Here is a 22,998-nt window from a genome sequence, read left to right on the forward strand (position 1 = left end):
GTTAATCCTGTAGATAGAATAAAAGTTATAACTTGCCGCAAAGCACAATTGCACCTATACAAAATTGGTACTGAATTATGATTAATATGAGCAAAAAAGGATAAGGAGTGGTGGACTAAACGAATATATAGCCCTATATTAATGCTCATAATAGTTGATAACATATAAGGGGCAGAAAATCATTTTGACAAAAAGTTTGAGGATATGTAATATATAGTGATGAGTGAGTATACTCGTTGCTCGGGTTATCTCCAAGTATTTGTGAGTGCTCGGAGATTTCGTTTTCGGTGCCGCAGCTGCATGATTTGCGGCTGCTAGACAGCTTGATTACATGTGGGGATTCCCTAGCACCCAGGCAACCCCCACATGTACTCAGGCTGACTAGTAGCTGTAAATCATTAAGCTGCGTCAACTAAAACGAAATCTCCGAGCACTCAGAAATACTCGGAGGACCACCAGAGCGTGCTCGGGAAAACATGAGCAATGAGTATACACGCTCATCACTAGTAATATATTGTAAAAATAAAGTTCATGAAAAGTAGAAAGGGTAGTAATAAAGATCCCTTTTAGTGTCTGTAAGAAAGTCCTTACTGAGAGCTGGAAGAGCCAGGAAAAATATATAGACAATCCTCTCCATTAGAACTCGTATGTTCCTCTTAAGGTACCGTCACACTCAGCGACGCTGCAGCGATATAGACAACGAGCCGATCGCTGCAGCGTCACTGTTTAGGTCGCTGGGGAGCTGTCACACAGACAGCTCTCTCCAGCGACCAACGATCAGGGGAACGACTTCGGCATCGTTGAAACTGTCTTCAACGATGCCAAAGTCCCCCTGCAGCACCCGGGTAACCAGGGTAAACATCGGGTTACTAAGTGCAGGGCCGCGCTTAGTAACCCGATATTTACCCTGGTTACCATTGTAAAAGTAAAAAAAAAGCACTACATATTCACCTTCTGATGTCTGTCACGTCCCCCGGCATCCACAGGGTTACGTGCTGCTGCTCAGAGCTTCCTGCACTGAATGTGTCAGCGCGGCCGGAAAGCAGAGCACAGCGGTGATGTCACCACCGTGCTCTGCTTTACGGCCGGCCGGCGCTGACACAGTCAGTGCAGGAAGCTCTCGACAGCAGCGCGTAACCCTGTGGACGCCGGGGGACGTGACAGACATCAGAAGGTGAGTATGTAGTGTTCTTTTTTTTTTTTTACTTTTACAATGGTAACCAGGGTAAATATCGGGTTACTAAGCGCGGCCCTGCGCTTAGTAACCCGATATTTACCCTGGTTACAAGTGAACACATCGCTGGATCGGTGTCACACACACCGATCCAGCGATGACAGCGGGTGATCTAGCGACGAAATAAAGTTCTGGACTTCTAGCTCCGACCAGCGATATCACAGCGGGATCCAGATCGCTGCTGCGTGTCAAACACAACGAGATCGCTATCCAGGATGCTGCAACGTCACGGATCGTCATCGTTCTCGCTGCAATGTTGCTTAGTGTGAAGGTACCTTTAGGTTCTGTCATTGATCACTTAATACACTTATTTATTACCATATGTTGCCCTTTTCTTATCATCTCATTGCCCTGCAGTTGATCCAATTAACCTGTGTGTATGCCAGCTATACCTGCTAATGGCTATGTTCTCATCTTGTGTCTCTAATCTGTCTAGAGCTTCCAGAAGTACATCTTATTAGCTTTTTAGAAGCATTATGAGTTGGTTTCTAACTTTGCACAAGATGGCTGCTAGAGACAACATGGCTGCTCAGTATTTTATGGCTGACTGTTCTCTTCCAATAAGCGTTAAGTGTTAAAAATTGACCAGCGATTTCTAATTTTTATAACAAAATTTGTAAAAACATTTTTTTTAGGGACCATCTCACATTTGAAGTGACTTTGAGGGGCCTATATGACAGAAAATACCCAAAAATTATACCATTCTAAAAACTGCATTCCTCACAGTACTCAAAACCACATTCAAGAAGTTTATTAACCCTTCAGGTGCTTCACAGGATTTTTTGGAATGTGGAAGAGAAAAAAAAAAAAACATTTACTTTTCCGTCACAAAATGTTTCTTTTAGACCTAATTTGTTTTACTTTTGCAAGGGTAACAGAAGAAAATGAACTATACATTTTGTTGTACAATTTCTCCTGAGTTTGCTGCTACCCCATATTGTGGGGAAATCTACTCTTTGGGCACTTTGCAAGTCTTGGAAGGCGCAATTTCACTTTTTGAATGTAAAATTTGCTGGACGTCATGTTTGGAGAGCCCCTGATGTGCCTAAACAGCAGAAACCCCTATAAGTGACACAATTTTGGGAACTAAACCCCTTATGGAACTTATCTAGATGTGTACTGAGCACCTTGAACCTACAGGTGCTTCAGAGAAGTTTATAACGTTAGGCCGTGAAAATAAAAAATATCACATTTTTCCCAGATAAATCTTTTTTAGCTCCATACTTTTCATTTTCCTAAGGGTAACAGGAGAAATGGCTCCATACAATTTGTTGTGCAATTCCTCCTGAGTTCACCGATACCCCATATGTGGTCGAACACTACTATTGAGGCACAGTGCAAAGCTCAGAAGGGCCATATTACAGTGCAGATTTTGCTGCACTTGTTTGAGGGTGCCATGTTACATTGGCACAGCCCCGGGGGGTGCCAGTACAGCAGAACCCCCTTATAAGTTACCACATTTTACCAATTAAACCTCTCTCAATGAATTCATATAGGGGTGCAGTGATTATATTGACAGCACAGGTGTGTCACAGACTTTTATACCATTGGGCAGTGAAGAAAAAATAGTTTACATTTTTACCACCAAGATTGTGTGTTAGCCCCGAGTTTTACAGTTTCACTGTTAGGGTTGGCGGAACGCACTAAACAACATATGATAGTAAAATGCTTTCACCACCCGGGGTCCACCGTGCAGAGATGGAAACCTGCAGCTAGAGTACAATGGCAAGCCTAGCAGCGAGCGTAAGTGACTCGCACTGAGTTAACGTCACTCAGTGGAGAAGCATGTGGCTGTGCCAATCACATAGCAATGGAAAAGCAATTCTGCAACAGGACTGTGTTTATCGGCACACAGCTGCAAGAGTGAATATGGTGCTAAATGCGTACCCTGTTAGCATCACAGGTGTACGCAAGCCCCCATTGTGGCAAGGGAACAGGTAGAGGACTCAGACACAGCGAATACATACAAACTTCTCTCTGGAGGTGCCAGAATTCTAAAGGCTGAACGCCCGCCCTGTGCGCACACACAAACTCCTCTCCAGATAAGCCGGAATTCTATAGTCAATACGCCTGCCCGGAGCACACGCAAACTAGTCCACACCACCTTAGTGTTCCTCTCACACATGTAACACAAATAATTTAAAAAAAATGTCCTTTTATAGTTTCTGTCAATCTGACAGGACCTTGCTCACTGGCCAATCCGGACCAGGACCTGAGCATGTGACGGGCGAGCACCAACTAGAAGTCTTCCCATGAGCATGCTCAGTAGAGCGAAACCAGGACTTCGACTCAGGAGTGATCGCTTGCTGCAGTCTACTATTGGTTACTAAAGCAGAACCTGTTAAGGCAGGGGTAACCATGCTCAAAGACTGAGTCTGAGCAAGATGCTGAGCACCATCCACTGCAGACGGAACTGAATGGGAGACCGAAGAGGAAGTTTTGGGATCCATCCTGTGCAGCGGGAGAATCCCGGCACCTAACATTCACACTGGGAAATGGGTAAAAATGGCACCAGAATTTGTCCCACAATTTCTGCTTAATGTAGAAATACCCCATATGTGGCTGTACAGTACTACTTTGCCATACGGAGCGACTCGGGAGGGACAGATCACTATTTGTCTCCTGGAGCAGAATCCCCCCTCAAGTGACCACATTTTGGAAAATATAATCCTTTGGGAATTTATCTACAGGTGTAGTGACTATTTTGACTCCATGGGTGTTTTCCAGAAACAGGCAGCAGTGGATTTTGCTGAGTGAAAATTGCAAACTGCCGTTGTTGTGACCAGTACGTTGCAGTCACCAGTACATTATGCTCATGCTTCTGGAGACATGCTGCTGTAAATTAGGTGGGCTCTCATCACTACAGAAATGCCAAACATGTGGGTGCTAAATGTTGTTTAGGCACACTGGGGCTCAGAAGGGAGTGGGGGGGGGCATTTATATTTGGGAGTGGAGAATTTGCTGAATTTGTTTTGGGGAGCGATGTGCCATTTTGCTTTTCCAGAGCCTTTGTACTACCAGTAACGTGGAAGCCCCCTATATTTCCGTTAACAGTTGACAGACTTGAGTGAGGGCTTACTTTTTCTGTGGATTGAGGTGAAGCTTTTGTTGGGAACATTTCACACAACGTTTGGGATCACATTTATCTGGCGCTCTACGCTGAGCACTTTGGGATTTCCATCTAAATCACCGAGTGATGTGACAGATGAAACCCCCCAAGGAATCCATTCACTATAATGAGGCAGCAGATTTACTCTGGACTCCGTCTGGCCTCTGTACAGCTGTGTCCTTTTCAGAAGTGCACATAACTGTGGCCGACAGCACTTTTATGCAATCCTAAAAAGATGGACAACGCTGGATCACAGGTCAGACGGCGTCCACAGTGGCTTCATCTGCCTCATTATAGGGAGTCTGGGGGTTCTGTCTGTATCACGCATTTCAGAGATTTACACGGAAACCCCGGTATAAGCACTCAGCGTAGAGCAATGTGCCCTGAGTCTTACTGCTATCTTTGGGAGGCAAAATGAAAAAATCAACAGCAGGTGAAGAATTGGTTTTATTTTTTACGCCATTCCTCGTGCGGTATAAGTGATTAGGCGACTTTATTCTTTGGGTCGGTGCGATTACAGCGATACCAGATTTATATTGGGTTTTTATGTTTGGCTGCTGTCACACACTAAAAGACGCTTTTTATTGCGAAAACTAGTTTTTGCATCACCATATTTTGAGAGCTATAATTTTTTCATACATGGACCCGTAGAAGCGCAGTAAGGGATCATACCCATTTGTGCGAGAAACGGATGAATGCAATACGATAAAAAATCGGATTGCATTAGGACCAATATTATTCAATGGGTGACGTCTCATCTGCGATTTTTTTTCTCAGCTGAAATTGGACTGAGAAAAAAATCGCAGCATGCTGCAATTTGCTGCGTATCTCGGATGAGACTCCCCAATGCAAGTCACGAGAAAAAAATGCAAAGCACTCGCACCATGCAAGTGCTGTCCCTTTTTTTTCTCACCGGTGTCCTTTGAAAAGCTGGTAATTCATATGCCGCAACTGTAAAAATCACACTCACAGGTTATAATAGAAAAGATAGAATAGATATATACACATAGAATAGATATACACTCACCGGCCACTATATTAGGTACACCATGCTAGTAACGGGTTGGACCCCCTTTTGCCTTCAGAACTGCCTCAATTCTTCGTGGCATAGATTCAACAAGGTGCTGGAAGCATTCCTCAGAGATTTTGGTCCATATTGACATGATGGCATCACACAGTTGCCGCAGATTTGTCGGCTGCACATCCCAAAGATGCTCCATACAAGGCAGGATGGATCCATGCTTTCATGTTGTTTACGCCAAATTCTGACCCTACCATCCGAATGTCGCAGCAGAAATCGAGACTCATCAGACCAAGCAACGTTTTTCCAATCTTCTACTGTCCAATTTCGATGAGCTTGTACAAATTGTAGCCTCAGTTTCCTGTTCTTAGCTGAAAGGAGTGGTACCCGGTGTGGTCTTCTGCTGCTGTAGCCCATCTGCCTCAAAGTTCGACGCACTGTGCGTTCAGAGATGCTCTTAGGCCTACCTTGGTTGTAACGGGTGGCGATTTGAGTCACTGTTGCCTTTCTATCAGCTCGAACCAGTCTGCCCATTCTCCTCTGACCTCTGGCATCAACAAGGCATTTCCGCCCACAGAACTGCCGCTCACTGGATTTTTTTTCTTTTTCGGACCATTCTCAGTAAACCCTAGAGATGGTTGTGCGTGAAAATCCCAGTAGATCAGCAGTTTCTGAAATACTCAGACCAGCCCTTCTGGCACCAACAACCATGCCACGTTCAAAGGCACTCAAATCACCTTTCTTCCCCATACTGATGCTCGGTTTGAACTGCAGGAGATTGTCTTGACCATGTCTACATGCCTAAATGCACTGAGTTGCCGCCATGTGATTGGCTGATTAGAAATTAAGTGTTAACAAGAAGTTGGACAGGTGTACCTAATAAAGTGGCCAGTGAGTGTATATACGTCAGTGACATACACATAAATATATGTATTTATATTGCATAGATAGAAGAAAAGCCGGTAATTCATTTGCCGACTTTGGTAAAATCACTGCAGGAGCCGACAGGATAGGAGACATGGTTTACATACAGTATATCCATGCAGAATAGTTAGATATATAGATGTGTGTGATTAATACAATTAGTACAGTGTGTGAATTACTGGACATGTATTTAATTAATAAACAATTATTTATTGGAAAAAGGCAGCAGTGCTAATGCGACCTGCCCGGCTGTAAACTACTAATGAATGAAAGAGAAGCTGCTGGCACCAGCATCAGTGACTAGCGCTGATGTCACTGATGCTGCGCTGACTCATAGCTTGACCGGCGGTGAACTCTTCAGCGTGGGAAAATGAACTGGCATTTTCCCACGCTACAGAAGTCATCCCATTTCAGGCTGTGAGGGAGCGTAGCTTCAGTGACGTTTTCAGCGGTACCATTTTTATTTCCATCCGTCTTTTTTATCGCGTTTTATTGTACTTTTTGTTTGGCGGTATGATGATAAAGCATTGTTTTTTGCCTTGTATTTTGCCTTTTTTTTTTTTTACGGTATTCACTTAAGAGGTTACCTAATGGGACAGTTTTATAGAGTTAATTGTTACGGACGATACCAAAAATGTGCACTTTGTTTTTTTAATTTACAAAAATAAATGTATTTATTGGATAAATATTTATTTTTTAGGGATTTAAAAAAAAATATTTTCACACTTTAATATTTTTAAGTTTTTTTACATTGTCCTAGTATGTGACATTACACTGCTCAAAAAAATAAAGAGAACACTTAAACAACAGAATATAACTCCAAGTAAATCAAACTTCTATGAAATCAAACTGTCCACTTAGGAAGCAACACTGTTTGACAATCAATTTCACATGCTGTTGTGCAAATGGAATAGGCAACAGATGGAAATTATTGGCAATTATCAAGAGACACTCAATAAAGGAGTGGTTCTACAGGTGGAGACCACATCTCACATCTCTGGCTGATGTTTTGGTCACTTTTGAATGTTGGTTGTGCTTTCACACTCGTGGTATCATGAGACGGACTCTACAACCCCCACAAGTGGCTCTGATAGTGCAGCTCATCCAGGATGGCACATCAAAGGGAGCTGTGGCAAGAAGGTTTGCTGTGTCTTTCAGCGTAATGTCCAGAGGCTAGAGGCGCTACCAGGAGGCAGGCCAGTACTCCAGGAGAAGTGGAGGGGGCCATAGTTGGGCAACAACCCAGTAGCAGGACTGCTACCTCAACCTTTGTGCAAGGAGGAACAGGAGGAGCACTGCCAGAGCCCTGCAAAATGACCTCCAGTAGGCCACAAATGTGCATGAGTCTGCACAAATGGTTAGAAACCGACTCCATGAGGATGGTCTGAGTGCCCGACGTCCACATTTGGGGGTTGTGCTCACAGCCCAACACTGTGCAGGATGCTTGGCATTTGCCACAGAACACCAGGATTCGCCACTGGCGCCCTGTGCTCTTCACAGATGAAAGCAGGTTCATACTGAGCACATGTGACAGAGTCTGGAGACGCCATGGAGAGCGATCTGCTGCCTGCAACATCCTTCGGCATGACCGCTTTGGCAGTTGGTTAGTAATGGTGTGGGGTGGCATTTCTTTGGATGGCCGCACTGTCCCCCATGTGCTCGCCAGAGGTTGCCTGACTGCCATTAGATACCGAGATGAGATCCTCAGACCCCTTGTGAGACCATATGCTGGTGCGGTTGGCCTTGGGTTGCTCCTAATGCAGGACAATGCCAGACTTCATGTGGCTGCAGTGTGTCAGCAGTTCCTGCAAGATGAAGGCATTGAAGCTATGGACTGGCCCGCCCGTTCCCCAGACCTGAATCCGATTGAACACATCTGGGACATCATGTCTCGCACCATCCACCAATGTCACGTTGCACCACTGACTGTCTATGAGATGCTTTAGTCCAGGCCTGGGAGGAGATCCCTCAGGAGACCATCCGCCACCTCACCAAGAGCATGCCCAGGCATTGTAGGGAGGTCATACAGGCACTTGGAGGCCACACACTACTGAGCATCATTTCCTTGTTTTAAAGCACTTCCACTGAAATTGGATCAGCCTGTAACTTCATTTTCCACTTTGATTTTGAGCATCATTCCAACTCCAGACCTCCATGGGATATTAGTTGTGATTTAAGTTGATAATTTGTAGGCTTTATTGTTCTCAACACATTCCACTATGTAATGAATAAAGAATTACAACTGGAATATTTCATTTAGTGATATCTAGGATGTGGGATTTTAGTGTTCCCTTTATTTTTTTGAGAAGTGTATATTACATCAGATCGCTGATCTGGCACTCTGCACAGCAGAGTATCAGATCAGGATCTGACAGACCGGGAAGTAGGCGATCACAAGTCACCTTTCCTGCAGGACCCCGTGGCCATCTTGGTGCCGGGGGTCTCCATGGAGACATCAAGACAACACGATGCCCCTCTATTGCGCTGTCACTCAAATATCATAGATCTAAAACTTTGTGATGCTGCAATTGGCAATTTTTTGTGTGGGCAATTTTCCGTGTGGGCATTTTTCCATGTGGGCATTTTTCCTGTGGACATTTTTTTTAATCATTCTACTGACAGCGGCATCTGTGAACTCGAGTGTGGGAACTTTTCCCAGGCTGCAGTTCATGAGGACATCCAGCAGAGGGTGCCTCACCGCGACTCAAGGTAACTACAGATCACCCTGCTTTCCATTCAGTACCCGGGGTTTTACAGGCAGGAGCGAGTGCATTAGCACAGCTCCTGGCTGTAAAATGATTTAACCCCTTCAGATGGATTTACATCGTGGGACATAACGACGGAAGGTATGGAATATTGTTGTTTGTTTTTTTAACTTTGTTTCAGGACGATGGTCTTCAGGTGGATTAAGAGTCTAATAAAATATTACAACACCCTATGTCTTTATTTCATTAAAATACTTTGTAATAATGTGTGTGTGTTTTATTAACCATTTAGTACTATTGGATTAATAATGGATAGGTGTCATAATTGACGCCTCTCCATTATTAATCTGGCTTAATGTCACCTTATAATATCAAGGTGACATTAACCCTTCATTACCCCATATCCCACCGCTACACGGGAGTGGGAAGAGAGTGGCCAAGTGCCAGAATAGGCGCATCTTCCGGATGTGCCTTTTCTGGGGTGGCTGGGGGCAGATGTTTGTAGCCAGGGGGGGGCCAATAACCATGGACCCTCTCTAGGCTATTAAAGGGCCACTGTCACCCCCCTCCAGCCGTTATAAACTAAAAGAGCCACCTTGTGCAGCAGTAATGCTGCATTCTAGCAAGGTGGCTCTTTTAGTTTTAGGTGCATGTATTACCAAAATAAAGCGTTTTATATTTTCGGCAAAATACCTTTCTTTCGCCAGGGACGCAGGTCCTCACCCCCCTGCTTGTAACACCACATTGCCGTCACCCGAATCTTCAGGGGTGCCGGGCACCGCCCCCTCAGCACTGTTTACCCATGAAATCCGGCGCCTGCACTGTGTATAGCTGTTTGGTGCAGGCGCAGAGAGCTCTGGCCGTCCGACGTCACAGCCAGGCTTGCAGACTGCGCCTGTGCGGTGAGTGCGGCCACCCACCTTGGTAATCCCAGCCCCGCAGTGTGTTATGCATTATGCAGAGTGCGGGGCTGGGAATCACAAGCAGGGCGGCCGCACAGGCGCAGTCTGCAAGCCTGGCTGTGACGTCAGACGGCCAAAGCTCTATGCTCCTGCACCAAATAGTGATACACAGCGCAGGCGCCGGATTTCATGGGTAAACAGCGCTGAGGGGGCGGTGCCCGGCACCCCTGAAGATTTGAGTGATGGCAATGTGGCGTTACAAGCAGGGGGGTGAGGACCTGCCTCCCTGGCGAAAGAAAGGTATTTTGCCGAAAATATAAAACGCTTTATTTTGGTAATACATGCACCCAAAACTAAAAGAGCCACCTTGTTAGAATGCAGCATTACTGCTGCACAAGGTGGCTCTTTTAGTTTATAACAGCTGGAGGGGGTGACAGTGGCCCTTTAATATCTGCCCTCAGTCACTGGCTTTACCACTCTGGCGGAGAAAATTGCGCGGGAGCCCACGCCAATTTTTTCCACAATTTAACCCTTTATTTTAGCAGCTACAGCGGCCAAATTTTGCACATACACACTACTAACATTAGTAGTGTGGAATATGCAAAAAAAAAAAAAGGGATACGAGATGGTTTACTGTATGTAAACCATGTCTCATATCCTGTCGGGTTTGTGAAGGAGAAATGAAAAGCCGGCAATTGAATTACCGGCTTTTCTATAGAACACCGCTGCGTATTTCTCGCAAGTCACACTGCTGGTCCATGTGTAATCCGTATTTTTCTCGTCCCCATAGACTTCCATTGACAATTTTTTTTGCGCAATACGGTGACAAACGCAGTATGCTGCGATTTTCTACGGCCGTACAAGACCGTATAATACGGATCAGTAAAATACAGCTGATAGGAGCTGGGCCATAGAGAATCATTGGGCCGTGTGTTATGCATATTTTACGGACGTATTTTCTGCGCTCATACATCCGTAAAACTCGCCAGTGTGACGCCGGCCTTAGTCTGGCCGTGAATTGGCCCCTCCCTACTCTCCTCAAGTCAGTGCCCCCTCCCTACTCCCCTCCAGTCAGTGCCAGTGTGTCGCCCCATCCCGGACCATTTAATGTTAAAAATAATTAAAAAACTTGTGCTATTCTCACCTTCCAACGTCCACCGATGCGCGCGATGCTGCCGCCAGCCTCCGTTCCCAGTGATGCATTGTGAAATTACCCAGATGACATAGCGGTCTCGCCAGACCGCTAAGTCATCTGGTTAATTTTGCAATGCATCACAGGGAAAGGTAGCTGGCAGCAGCATCGGGACAGCTTCGTTGGACGCCGGAGGGTGAGTATATAACTATTTTTTATTTTAATTTTTTTTAACAGGGATATGGTGCCCACACTGCTATGTACTGCGTGGGCTGTGTTATATACTGCGTGGCCTGTGTTATATTCTACGTGGGGTGTGTTATATACTACGTGGCTGTGAAATATATTACGTGGGCTGTTATATACTGCCTGGCTGCTATATACTACGTGGGCAGTGTTATATACTGCGTGGGCTGTGTTATATACTGCGTGGGATGTGTTATATACTACGTGGGCTTTGTTATATACTGGCTGGCTGCTATATACTACATGGGCTGTGTTATATACTGCGTGGGCTATGTTATATACTGCGTGGGCTGTGTTATATTCTACGTGGGCTGTGTGTTACTGTGTGGGCTGTGCAATATATTACGTGGGCTGTGTTATATACTGCCTGGCTGCTATATACTACGTGGGCAGTGTTATATACTGCGTGGGCTGTGTTATATACTGCGTGGGATGTGTTATATACTACGTGGGCTTTGTTATATACTGCCTGGCTGCTATATACTACATGGGCTGTGTTATATACTGCGTGGGCTATGTTATATACTGCGTGGGCTGTGTTATATTCTACGTGGGCTGTGTGTTACTGTGTGGGCTGTGCTATATATTACGTGGGCTGTGTTATATACTGCATGGGCTGTGTTATATACTACGTGGCTGCTATATACTACGTTGCTGAGCTATATACTATGTGGCTGTGTTACGTGAGCTGTGCTATATACTATGTGGCTGCTATATACTATGTGGCTGCTATATACTACGTGGCTGTGCTATATACTACGTGGCTGTCTGTGTTATATACTACGTGGCTGTTACATACTATGTGGCTGTGCTATATACTACGTGGCTGGCTCTGCTATATACTGCGTGGCTGTCTGTGTTATATACTACGTGGCTGTGCTATATACTACGTGACTGTGCTAAGCGCAACGTACATACATACATACATACATATTCTAGAATACCCGATGCGTTAGAATTGGGCCACCATCTAGTTAATATATAATAAATAGTGTTGAGCATTCCGATACCGCAAGTATCGGGTATCGGCCGATACTTGCAGGTATCGGAATTCCGATACCGAGATCCGATACTTTTGTGGTATCGGGTATCGGTATCGAAACAACATTAATGTGTAAAAGAAAGAATTAAAATAAAAAATATTGCTATACTCACCTCTCTGACGCAGCCTGGACCTCACCGAGGGAACCGGCAGCGTTCTTTGCTTAAAATGCGCGCGTTTACTTCCTTCCGTGACGTCACGGCTTGTGATTGGTCGCGTGCCGCCCATGTGGCCGCGACGCGACCAATCACAGCAAGCCGTGACGTAATTTTCAGGTCCTCAATGCCTAATTCTAGGCATTCAGGATTTTAAAATTACATTCCGGCTTGTGATTGGTCGCGTCGCGGTCACATGGGCGACGTGACCAATCACAAGCCGTGACGTCACGGGAGGCAGGAAACGCGCGCATTTTAAAATTACGTCACGGCTTGTGATTGGTCGCGTGCCGCCCATGTGGCCGCGACGCGACTAATCACAGCAAGCCGTGACGTAATTTTCAGGTCCTCAATGCCTAATTCTAGGCATTCAGGATTTTAAAATTACATTCCGGCTTGTGATTGGTCGCGTCACGGTCACATGGGCGACGTGACCAATCACAAGCCGTGACGTCACGGGAGGCAGGAAACGCGCGCATTTTAAAATTACGTCACGGCTTGTGATTGGTTGCGTGCCGCCCATGTGACCGCGACGCGACCAATCACAGCAAGCCGTGACGTAATTTTCAGGTCCTGAATGCAGAATTAGGTGAGTATAGCAATATTTTTTATTTTAATTCTTTCTTTTACACATTAAGGATATGTTTCCACGTTCAGGAAACGCTGCTTGTTTGACGCTGCGCAGCGCTGCAGCGTCAAACAAGCAGCGTCCAGATGTTCCAGCATAGTGGAGGGGATTTGATGAAATCCCATCTCCACTATGCGTGGAAACCCGCACGCGGCGGCCCTGCGACTACGGACATGCTGCGCGTCTTTTCAGATCGCAGCATGCCCGTACACCTTGCGGGGACGCAGCGTCCCCGCAAGGCATATCACAGGGCCCTATGGGACAGAGCGATCATCCCGGATGTGAAGAGTTAACACATCCGGCATGATCGCGTCCCATTAAGGGGGCGGGGCTTAGCGCCGAGCGGCTTCGCCGCTGCGGCGATACCGCCGGCCATCCTGAACGTGGAAACATACCCTGATATGGATCCCAGGGCCTGAAGGAGAGTTTCCTCTCCTTCAGACCCTGGGAACCATCAGGGATACCGTCCGATACTTGAGTCCCATTGACTTGTATTGGTATCGGGTATCGGTATAGATCCGATACTTTGCCGGTATCGGCCGATACTTTCCGATACCGATACTTTCAAGTATCGGACGGTATCGCTCAACACTAATAATAAATCATTATACTCTATAATAGATTCATAAAATCCTGAAAGAAAACAAAATTCCTATGCCTACCTGTGCTAAGATGTGAATTGAGTTGTTCTGTTAGAATGCAGAGATGGTTCCATGAATGAGGATTAGCCGAGTGGGAAAAACCCGGTCAGGCCTCAATCCGTGGTACACTAGGTGCTCCAGTGTTCTGTCCAGTTGCACTGATTTCATACACTCCCTGAGGAAGGTGGACGCTACCTCCGAAACACGTAGGATAGAATAACGGACTACTGTTTTTTTCCCCAAGGGGAGACCCATAGCAAGTGACGTAACTTTTTTGTAGTGTCTCAAATCAGTGCATACGGCCGGATCACTGGAGACACCGAAAACCCCACAGATTGAGGTCCGATTATTCCCCAATCAGCTAATCCTCCTTCAGTGAATAATCAATGCTCCCCTAAATATACCGAAAATCATGGACTGTATTAAATATTGGATACAAACACAGATGTGATTCCATTTCTTGTGAGAAGTCTCATGGAGAAGACACGAGAGGGACAGCAATTATACACACTGCTCTGCTAACATAGTAACATAGTTAGCAAGGCCGAAAAAATACATTTGTCCATCCATTCAGCCTATAAAAATATGCTACATACCCTCCATACACACACGTCTCAGCTACTTACGCTATGTACACACAGGGCTGTGCTACATACCCTCCATACACATACGGCTCTGCTACATACCCTCCATACACATACGGCTCTGCTACATACGCTCTGTACACACAGGGCTCTGCTATATACCCTCCATACACACATCTCTGCTACATACCCTCCATACACATACGGCTCTGCTACATACCCTCCATACACACACATCTCTGCTCCATGCGCTCCGTACACACAGGGCTCTGCTACATACCCTCTATACACACATACACATCCCTGCTACATATTCTCTGTACACACAGGGCTCTGCTCCATGTGCTCCGTACACACAGGGCTCTGCTTCATACACTCCATACACACACACATCCCTGCTACATATGCTCTGTACACACAGGGCTCTGCTCCATGTGCTCCGTACACAGGGCTCTGCTACATACCCTCTATACACACATACACATCCCTGCTACATATTCTCTGTACACACAGGGCTCTGCTCCATGTGCTCCGTACACACAGGGCTCTGCTTCATACACTCCATACACTCCATACACACACACATCCCTGCTACATATGCTCTGTACACACAGGGCTCTGCTCCATGTGCTCCGTACACACAGGGCTCTGCTCCATGTGCTCCGTACACAGGGCTCTGCTACATACTCTCCATACACACAAGGCTCTACTACATACGTTCCGTACATACACGGCTCTGCTACATATGCTCCGTACACACAAGGCTCTGCTACATACACTCCGTACGCATAGGGCTCTGCTACATACCCTCCATACACATATGGCTCTACTACATACGTTCCGTACATACACGGCTCTGCTACATATGCTCCGTACACACAAGGCTCTGCTACATACACTCCGTACACATAGGGCTCTGCTACATACCCTCCATACACATATGGCTCTACTACATACGTTCCGTACATACACGGGTCTGCTACATATGCTCCGTACACATAGGGCTCTGCTACATACTCTCCATACACACAAGGCTCTACTACATACGTTCCGTACATACACGGGTCTGCTACATATGCTCCGTACAGACAGGGCTCTGCTACATACACACACGGCTCTGCTACATACGCTCTGTACACACAGGGCTCTGCTACATATACTCAGCATACACACGGCCCCTCTACATATGCTCTGTACACACACTACTCCACTACATACTCTCTGTAGACACACGACTCTGCTACATAATCTCTATACACACATAGTTGGCTGCATATGCTCCGTACACCTCGTACACACACGGCTCCGCTCCGTACACCTCATACACACGGCTCTGCTACATCCACACTGTAAACCCCTCCTGACCCCACACATAAACTTCCCCTCATCCAGCACCATGACAACCAGCACAGCAGAGTCCTGCATACACTGAGGCCCCTGATCATGTGACCCCTGACTCCTCCCCTCCTGTGACCTCATCACAGGTCCTGTGCGCACAGAGCAGCCATATATGTGGAGTGCGGCTTTGCAGGTGGAGGTAGGTGCTGGAGCCCCATTATTCTCTACTAGATTGTGGCCCGATTCTAACGCATCGGGTATTCTAGAATATACATGTCCCCGTAGTATATGGACAATGATGATTCCAGAATTCGCGGCAGTGCCCGTCGCTGATTGGTCGAGGCAACCTTTATGACATCATCGTCGCCATGGCAACCATTATGACATCTACGTCGATACTGTGCCCGTCGCTGATTGGTCGAGCTCAGGCGGCCTCGACCAATCAGAGATGCGGGATTTCCAGGACAGACAGAAAAACCGTTAGACAATTATATATATAGATCAGGATTAGCCACTGGTCACACTCGGCCATTTTTCCTCCCCATATAATAAATGGCCTTTACCATCTCTGTGCTGTTCCGTTTTCCATGTTTCCCCCCTGAATACACAAGTTCTCCCCCAGTTGCTGGTCGCTGGGGTCTGACCTGTGACTTATATGTCATAGTAGCATAGTTAGTAAGGCCGAAAAAACACATTTGTCCATCCAGTTCAGCCTATATTCCATCAGAATAAATCCCCAGATCTACGTCCTTTTAAAGAACCCAATAATGTAAGATACAATATTGTTACCCTCCAGGAAGACATCCAGGCCTCTCTTGAACCCATCGACTGAGTTCGCCATCACCACCTCCTCAGGCAAGGAATTCCAGATTCTCACTGTCCTAACAGTAAAGAATCCTCTTCTATGTTGGTGGAAAAACCTTCTCTCCTCCAGACGCAAAGAATGCCCCCTTGTGCCCGTCACCTTCCTTGGTATAAACAGATCCTCAGCGAGATATTTGTATTGTCCCCTTATATACTTATATATTGTAATTAGATCACTCCTCAGTCGTCTTTTTCTAGACTGCTCCTTTATACTCGCTCTAGTTCCATTATATCCTTCCCACTACAGAACGCTGCGACTAATGACTACATGGGCTCCAATATTGGTGTAAACGTTAGTACCGTTCGGTCCTCAGTCTCTTTCCCACACAAGGTCTCCTTGTCTCTCCCCATTCAGATATTCGGCACATGGAGAGGTCATTAGTGATCGGCTCTGGCCATATTAATGGTCATCGTGACGTTCTCGGAGGCTTTTGCGCTCTTTCATTAACAAAATGCTAGCAGTACCTTACATTTCTCAACGAGTTCATGTGTTTATTAATGGCAGTGTGCGGACACAACGTGTATGTATATGTTCTGATAACAATGATAAGTCTCCGAGTACAGATAATGTAGTAGATGTTTCTTGCAGTCTTATGTAACACCACAGATAATATAGTAGATGTCACCTGCAGTCCTATGTAACACCACAGATAACACAGTTATAACTCTGAATACAGGTAATGTAGATGTCATCTGCAGTCCTATGTAATACCACAGATAATGTAGATGTCATCTTCAGTCCTATGTAACACCACAGATAACACAGTGATAACTCTGTGAGTACAGATAATGTAGTAGATGTTACCTGCAGTCCTATGTGACACCACAGATAATGTAGTAGATGTTACTTGCAGTCCTATGTAACCCTACAGATAACACAGTGATACCTCTTAGAGTACAGATAACGCACTGAGGGCCCTGTATGTAGGAATAGTATTGACAGATCAGGTATGGTGAGGCACTTCCTAGCTGGGGCACAGTAGATGGGTAAGTCTCCGGTTTGGGCATTATTCATTGTCTATGGGACTGCAGGAATTATATCGGCACTATGCGCTGCTTTCTCTGGCAGTCCCACATACAGTGAATGAGGAGATTGAGCCTATGCACCTTCACTCAATTCAGTATAGAGTGCTGCAGGTTTTGTTTCCAGTGGCATCACTCTCAGGATTCCTGGAGGTCCATCAACATAAGCTATTCACTATACAATGGATATGGGATACATTACTATCATTTAAAAATAACCCTTTCTTGGGCTTTACTACTCATATGGTATTCATTAAATAGCTCTATTTACGTGAGATTGGTTGGATATGTCTGTCAACAACAATTTTCAAGTCTTGAAACAGATTCTCAATGTGATTTAGGTCTGGACTGTGACTGTGCCATTCACACACATGACTTTACCTTGATCAATTCTATACCATCCATTGTAGCTCTGACCGGATGTTTAGAGCCATTGTCCTGCTGTCCTTAGTCTCTAGTCTTTTGCAGCCTCTACCATTTTTTACTCCAGGGTTGCCCTGTATTTAACTCCATGCATCTTCCCATGAACTCTGATAAGCTTCCCTGCATTTGTTAAAGAAAAGCCTCCCCGCAACTTGATCATGCCACCACCATGTTTGACAGTGGGGATGGTGTTTTCAGAATGAGGTGCAGTGTCTTTTTCGGCCACACATAGCATTTTGCATTCAGCCCAAAATGTTCTGCTTTGGTCAGTTGCCCAGAGCACCTTCTTCCTCATGCTAGCTGTGTCCCCTACATGGCTTTTTTCAAACTGCAAATAGGACTCCTTATGGCTTGCTTTTAAAAATGACTTTCTTGCCACTTTTTCATAATGGCCAGATTTGTGGAATATACAACTAAAAGCTTACTCCCACTTGCGATTAACTTGGACGAATGCAATCGTAGTGCATTCATACGAATGTAATCCTATTTTTCTGTTCTCAATTGTGTTCTTTTTTTCCGCCTCTGATCGGCCAGGAAAAAAATCGCAGCATGCTGCAGTTACATGCTGAATTCTTATAGCACGCACCCACCCATATAAGTCTATGGGTGAGTGTGAAACAGCATGCTGCACTCGGATATTGCCCGAGTGCAGTGCGATTCCCGCCGACGCTGGCAGCAGTGGAGATAGAGAAGGGCCATCTTGATCCCCAACAATTCTTCATCTCCAGTTAAGTAGGTTCGTATCGAAGCTGAGAAAATCTTGTAAAAGAATCCGCAAGTTACCAAACGACCGGAGAAAGACTTCTGTGTGAGAACTGCGCCTGCTCTAGAGGACAAAGCATCCACTTCCAGGAAGAATTGTTTAGTTAGCTCAAGTCTTTGAAGCACAGGAGCAGAACAGAATTCCTGTTTTAGAGAAAGAAATGCCTCCTCAGCCTTTGAAGTCCAGATCTTGGGATTAGCACCCTTGCAGATCATTGCATAAGTGGCGAGACCAGAAATGAGGAATAAACTGGTGATAATCGGCAAATCCCAGGAATCACTGATTCATCAGGACAGGACCAATTGAGAATGGAAGACCACCTTCTCTGGATCCATCTTCAGACCCATATCTGTGATGATATATCCTAGTAAAGGCAGGGACGTCTGCTTGAAAACACATATCTCATACTTAGCAGACAGGTGATCCTCTCTGAGTCTTTGCAAGACTACATTCCATCCACGAGAAGGCAGATGTGGAGAGAAAACCAGAATATAGCTCAGGCTACACCACCATGCAGGAGTAAAGGAGACCTCTGAAGACACCGCCTACAAACTCTTGGAAGACGGCACAGCCGTTACTGATCCCAAATGGCATAGCACCATATTGTAGTGGCAGTCTCGGGTGTTGAAAGCAGTCTTCCACTCGTCTCCTTGGCTATTGAGGATCACATTATATGCTCCTCTAAGATCCAACTTGTTGAAGATCCTGGCACCTCTTAAGCAATCGAACAATTCCGGAATCCGAGGAAGCGAATATTTATTTTTGATTGTTATATGGCTGAGACATCCTTAATTGGTACACTGTTGAAGAGAACCATCCTTCTTCTAAAAGGGGTTGTCTGGTCAAAATCAATAAGTCAGCAGTTACTCTGTGTGACTGCAGACTTATGAATTCCCCCAGCACACGCACTGGGGATTCTCAGTGTCAGACCCGGGACTAGAGGGTATGTATGAGTTATACAGGTCCTTCTCAAAAAATTAGCATATAGTGTTAAATTTCATTATTTACCATAATGTAATGATTACAATTAAACTTTCATATATTATAGATTCATTATCCACCAACTGAAATTTGTCAGGTCTTTTATTGTTTTAATACTGATGATTTTGGCCTACAACTCCTGATAACCCAAAAAACCTGTCTCAATAAATTAGCATATCAAGAAAAGGTTCTCTAAACGACCTATTACCCTAATCTTCTGAATCAACTAATTAACTCTAAACACATGCAAAAGATACCTGAGGCTTTTAAAAACTCCCTGCCTGGTTCATTACTCAAAACCCCCATCATGGGTAAGACTAGCGACCTGACAGATGTCAAGAAGGCCATCATTGACACCCTCAAGCAAGAGGGTAAGACCCAGAAAGAAATTTCTCAACAAATAGGCTGTTCCCAGAGTGCTGTATCAAGGCACCTCAATGGTAAGTCTGTTGGAAGGAAACAATGTGGCAGAAAACGCTGTACAACGAGAAGAGGTGACCGGACCCTGAGGAAGATTGTGGAGAAGGACCGATTCCAGACCTTGGGGAACCTGAGGAAGCAGTGGACTGAGTCTGGTGTGGAAACATCCAGAGCCACCGTGCACAGGCGTGTGCAGGAAATGGGCTACAGGTGCCGCATTCCCCAGGTAAAGCCACTTTTGAACCATAAACAGCGGCAGAAGCGCCTGACCTGGGCTACAGAGAAGCAGCACTGGACTGTTGCTAAGTGGTCCCAAGTACTTTTTTCTGATGAAAGCAAATTTTGCATGTCATTCGGAAATCAAGGTGCCAGAGTCTGGAGGAAGACTGGGGAGAAGGAAATGCCAAAATGCCTGAAGTCCAGTGTCAAGTACCCACAGTCAGTGGTGTGGGGTGCCATGTCAGCTGCTGGTGTTGGTCCACTGTGTTTCATCAAGGGCAGGGTCAATGCAGCTAGCTATCAGGAGATTTTGGAGCACTTCATGCTTCCTGGCACCTGCTCACAGTGCCAAAACCACTGGTGAATGGTTTACTGACCATGGTATTACTGTGCTCAATTGGCCTGCCAACTCTCCTGACCTGAACCCCATAGAGAATCTGTGGGATATTGTGAAGAGAAAGTTGAGAGACGCAAGACCCAACACTCTGGATGAGCTTAAGGCCGCTATTGAAGCATCCTGGGCCTCCATAACATCTCAGCAGTGTCACAGGCTGATTGCCTCCATGCCACGCCGCATTGAAGCAGTCATTTCTGCCAAAGGATTCCCGACCAAGTATTGAGTGCATAACTGAACATTATTATTTGATGGTTTTTTTGTTTGTTATTAAAAAACACTTTTATTTGATTGGACGGGTGAAATATGCTAATTTATTGAGACAGGTTTTTTGGGTTATCAGGAGTTGTATGCCAAAATCATCAGTATTAAAACAATAAAAGACCTGACAAATTTCAGTTGGTGGATAATGAATCTATAATATATGAAAGTTTAATTGTAATCATTACATTATGGTAAATAATGAAATTTAACACTATATGCTAATTTTTTGAGAAGGACCTGTACATACTCCCGGCCAGTGGGTGCGGACTCGCTCTCCATACACTTGTATTGATCAAGGCCACTCCCTCTCCCCTAGCCAGATTCTCCTTTACACATTCAGACATGGCTAGAGTGACAAAGAATAGATGCAGCCTCAAGGAGGTTAATATCCTGGTAACAGATCAATGGGACAATTGAAGACAGGTGTCGAATGGGAATTTGCTACTGATCTACCACTTCTTGCGGCATGAAATTTCCACCTGCCCTTGAATCTAGGTAAGCAGTTTCAACGAACCGTGAACCCCGACGGGAAAATTGGCCCTGGGTTTCTCCTAATGCAGGACAGTGCCAGACCTCATATGGCTGGAGTGTGTCAGCAGTTCCTGCAAGATGAAGGCATTGAAGCTATGGACTGGCCCGCCCATTCCCCAGACCTGAATCCGATTGAACACATCTGGAACATCATGTTTCGCACCATCCACCAATGTCACGTTGCACCACTGACTGTCTAGGAGATGCTTTAGTCCAGGCCTGGGAGGAGATCCCTCAGGAGACCATCCGCCGCCTCATCAGGAGCATGCCCACGCATTGTAGGGAGGTCATCCATACACGTAGAGGCCACACACACTACTGAGCATCATTTCCTTGTCTTGAGTCATTTCCACTGAAGTTGGATCATCCTGCAACTTCATTTTCCACTTTGATTTTGAGTATCATTTCAACTCCCGGCATCCATGGCATATTAGTTGTGAATTACGTTCATCATTTTTAGGTTTTATTGTTCTCAATACATTCCACTATGTAATGAATAAAGATTTACAACTGGAATATTTCATTCAGTGATATCTAGAATGTGGGATTTTAGTGTCCCCTTTATTTTTTTGAACAGTGTATATTGCCAAGGGGATAAAAATACAGAGGTTCTTTACGAGGTTTCCCAACCAGTTCCCAGCAAGCGGTCTATAAAAAAAATGAGAGTAGCAGATGCCATCTATATGCTGCCCACATTTTTTTTTCTCAAATCCAATCATTTAAATGGCCAAGTTTAGTCTCCAAACTGGCCCAGAGTAGAAAATTTTGACTCCCCTTTTTTTTATGTGAATAGGCATAACTAAATTGCTATGGGCCTCAGGGTAACTTTTGAGCCTACGTGCTATACATGTCGGCATCATTTCTGCTGCCAGTGATTGAATATAAAGTGTCTAGTAATTGTATTATTACACAGGATTCAGGCCATTTAGGTCTCTACAATGTCGGATCCTCTCAGTGGAGAACTTCTATATAAGAGAATTTTCCTGATTGACCCGTCAAGGATGGAAAGGAACAGTGAGAAGATGATAGAGAGGATATTACACCTCACCCTAGAGATCCTCTTCCGGCTTACTGGAGAGGTGAGAGATTCTGATGACGTCACATTAAATCATTATTATCTATGGGAATAACAGATGGACAGAACTGGAGAGGTGAGGACTCTGGAAATGTCTGTAGTGAGATTTATTAATGTGTCTCTCCATAACCAGGATTACACAGTAGTGAAGAAGACCTCTAGTGAGCGCTGTCAGCCCCCTGTGTGTGAGGCATGGGAAAGACCCCTGAGCCAAAACGCGGGGCCTCCACCTCACCCCCTGATATTTGAGGACATCAATGACCAGAAGATCCTAGAACTTACCTACAAGATGATTGAGCTGCTGACTGGAGAGGTGACACTGCTGGGAATGCTGGGACATTATAGAGTAACGCTATAAAGGGATCGGGGGGATGACGGTA

The 22,998-nt window shown here is 45.4% G+C and overlaps 1 protein-coding gene across 1 annotated transcript in view; it reads left to right on the plus strand.

Moving 5' to 3' along the window:
- LOC143766286 (uncharacterized) overlaps nt 1-22,998 on the plus strand; it is a 195,283-nt gene that overhangs the window by 52,069 nt on the left and 120,216 nt on the right. Inside the window, exons 2-3 of the mRNA XM_077253843.1 lie at nt 22,457-22,622; nt 22,752-22,931. Coding sequence (XP_077109958.1) covers nt 22,482-22,622; nt 22,752-22,931 — 321 coding nt within the window. The 5' untranslated portion in view covers nt 22,457-22,481. The remainder of the gene's footprint in view (nt 1-22,456; nt 22,623-22,751; nt 22,932-22,998) is intronic.

The sequence above is a fragment of the Ranitomeya variabilis genome, chromosome 4 (assembly GCF_051348905.1).
Source record: "Ranitomeya variabilis isolate aRanVar5 chromosome 4, aRanVar5.hap1, whole genome shotgun sequence".
Classification (NCBI taxonomy): domain Eukaryota; kingdom Metazoa; phylum Chordata; class Amphibia; order Anura; family Dendrobatidae; genus Ranitomeya; species Ranitomeya variabilis.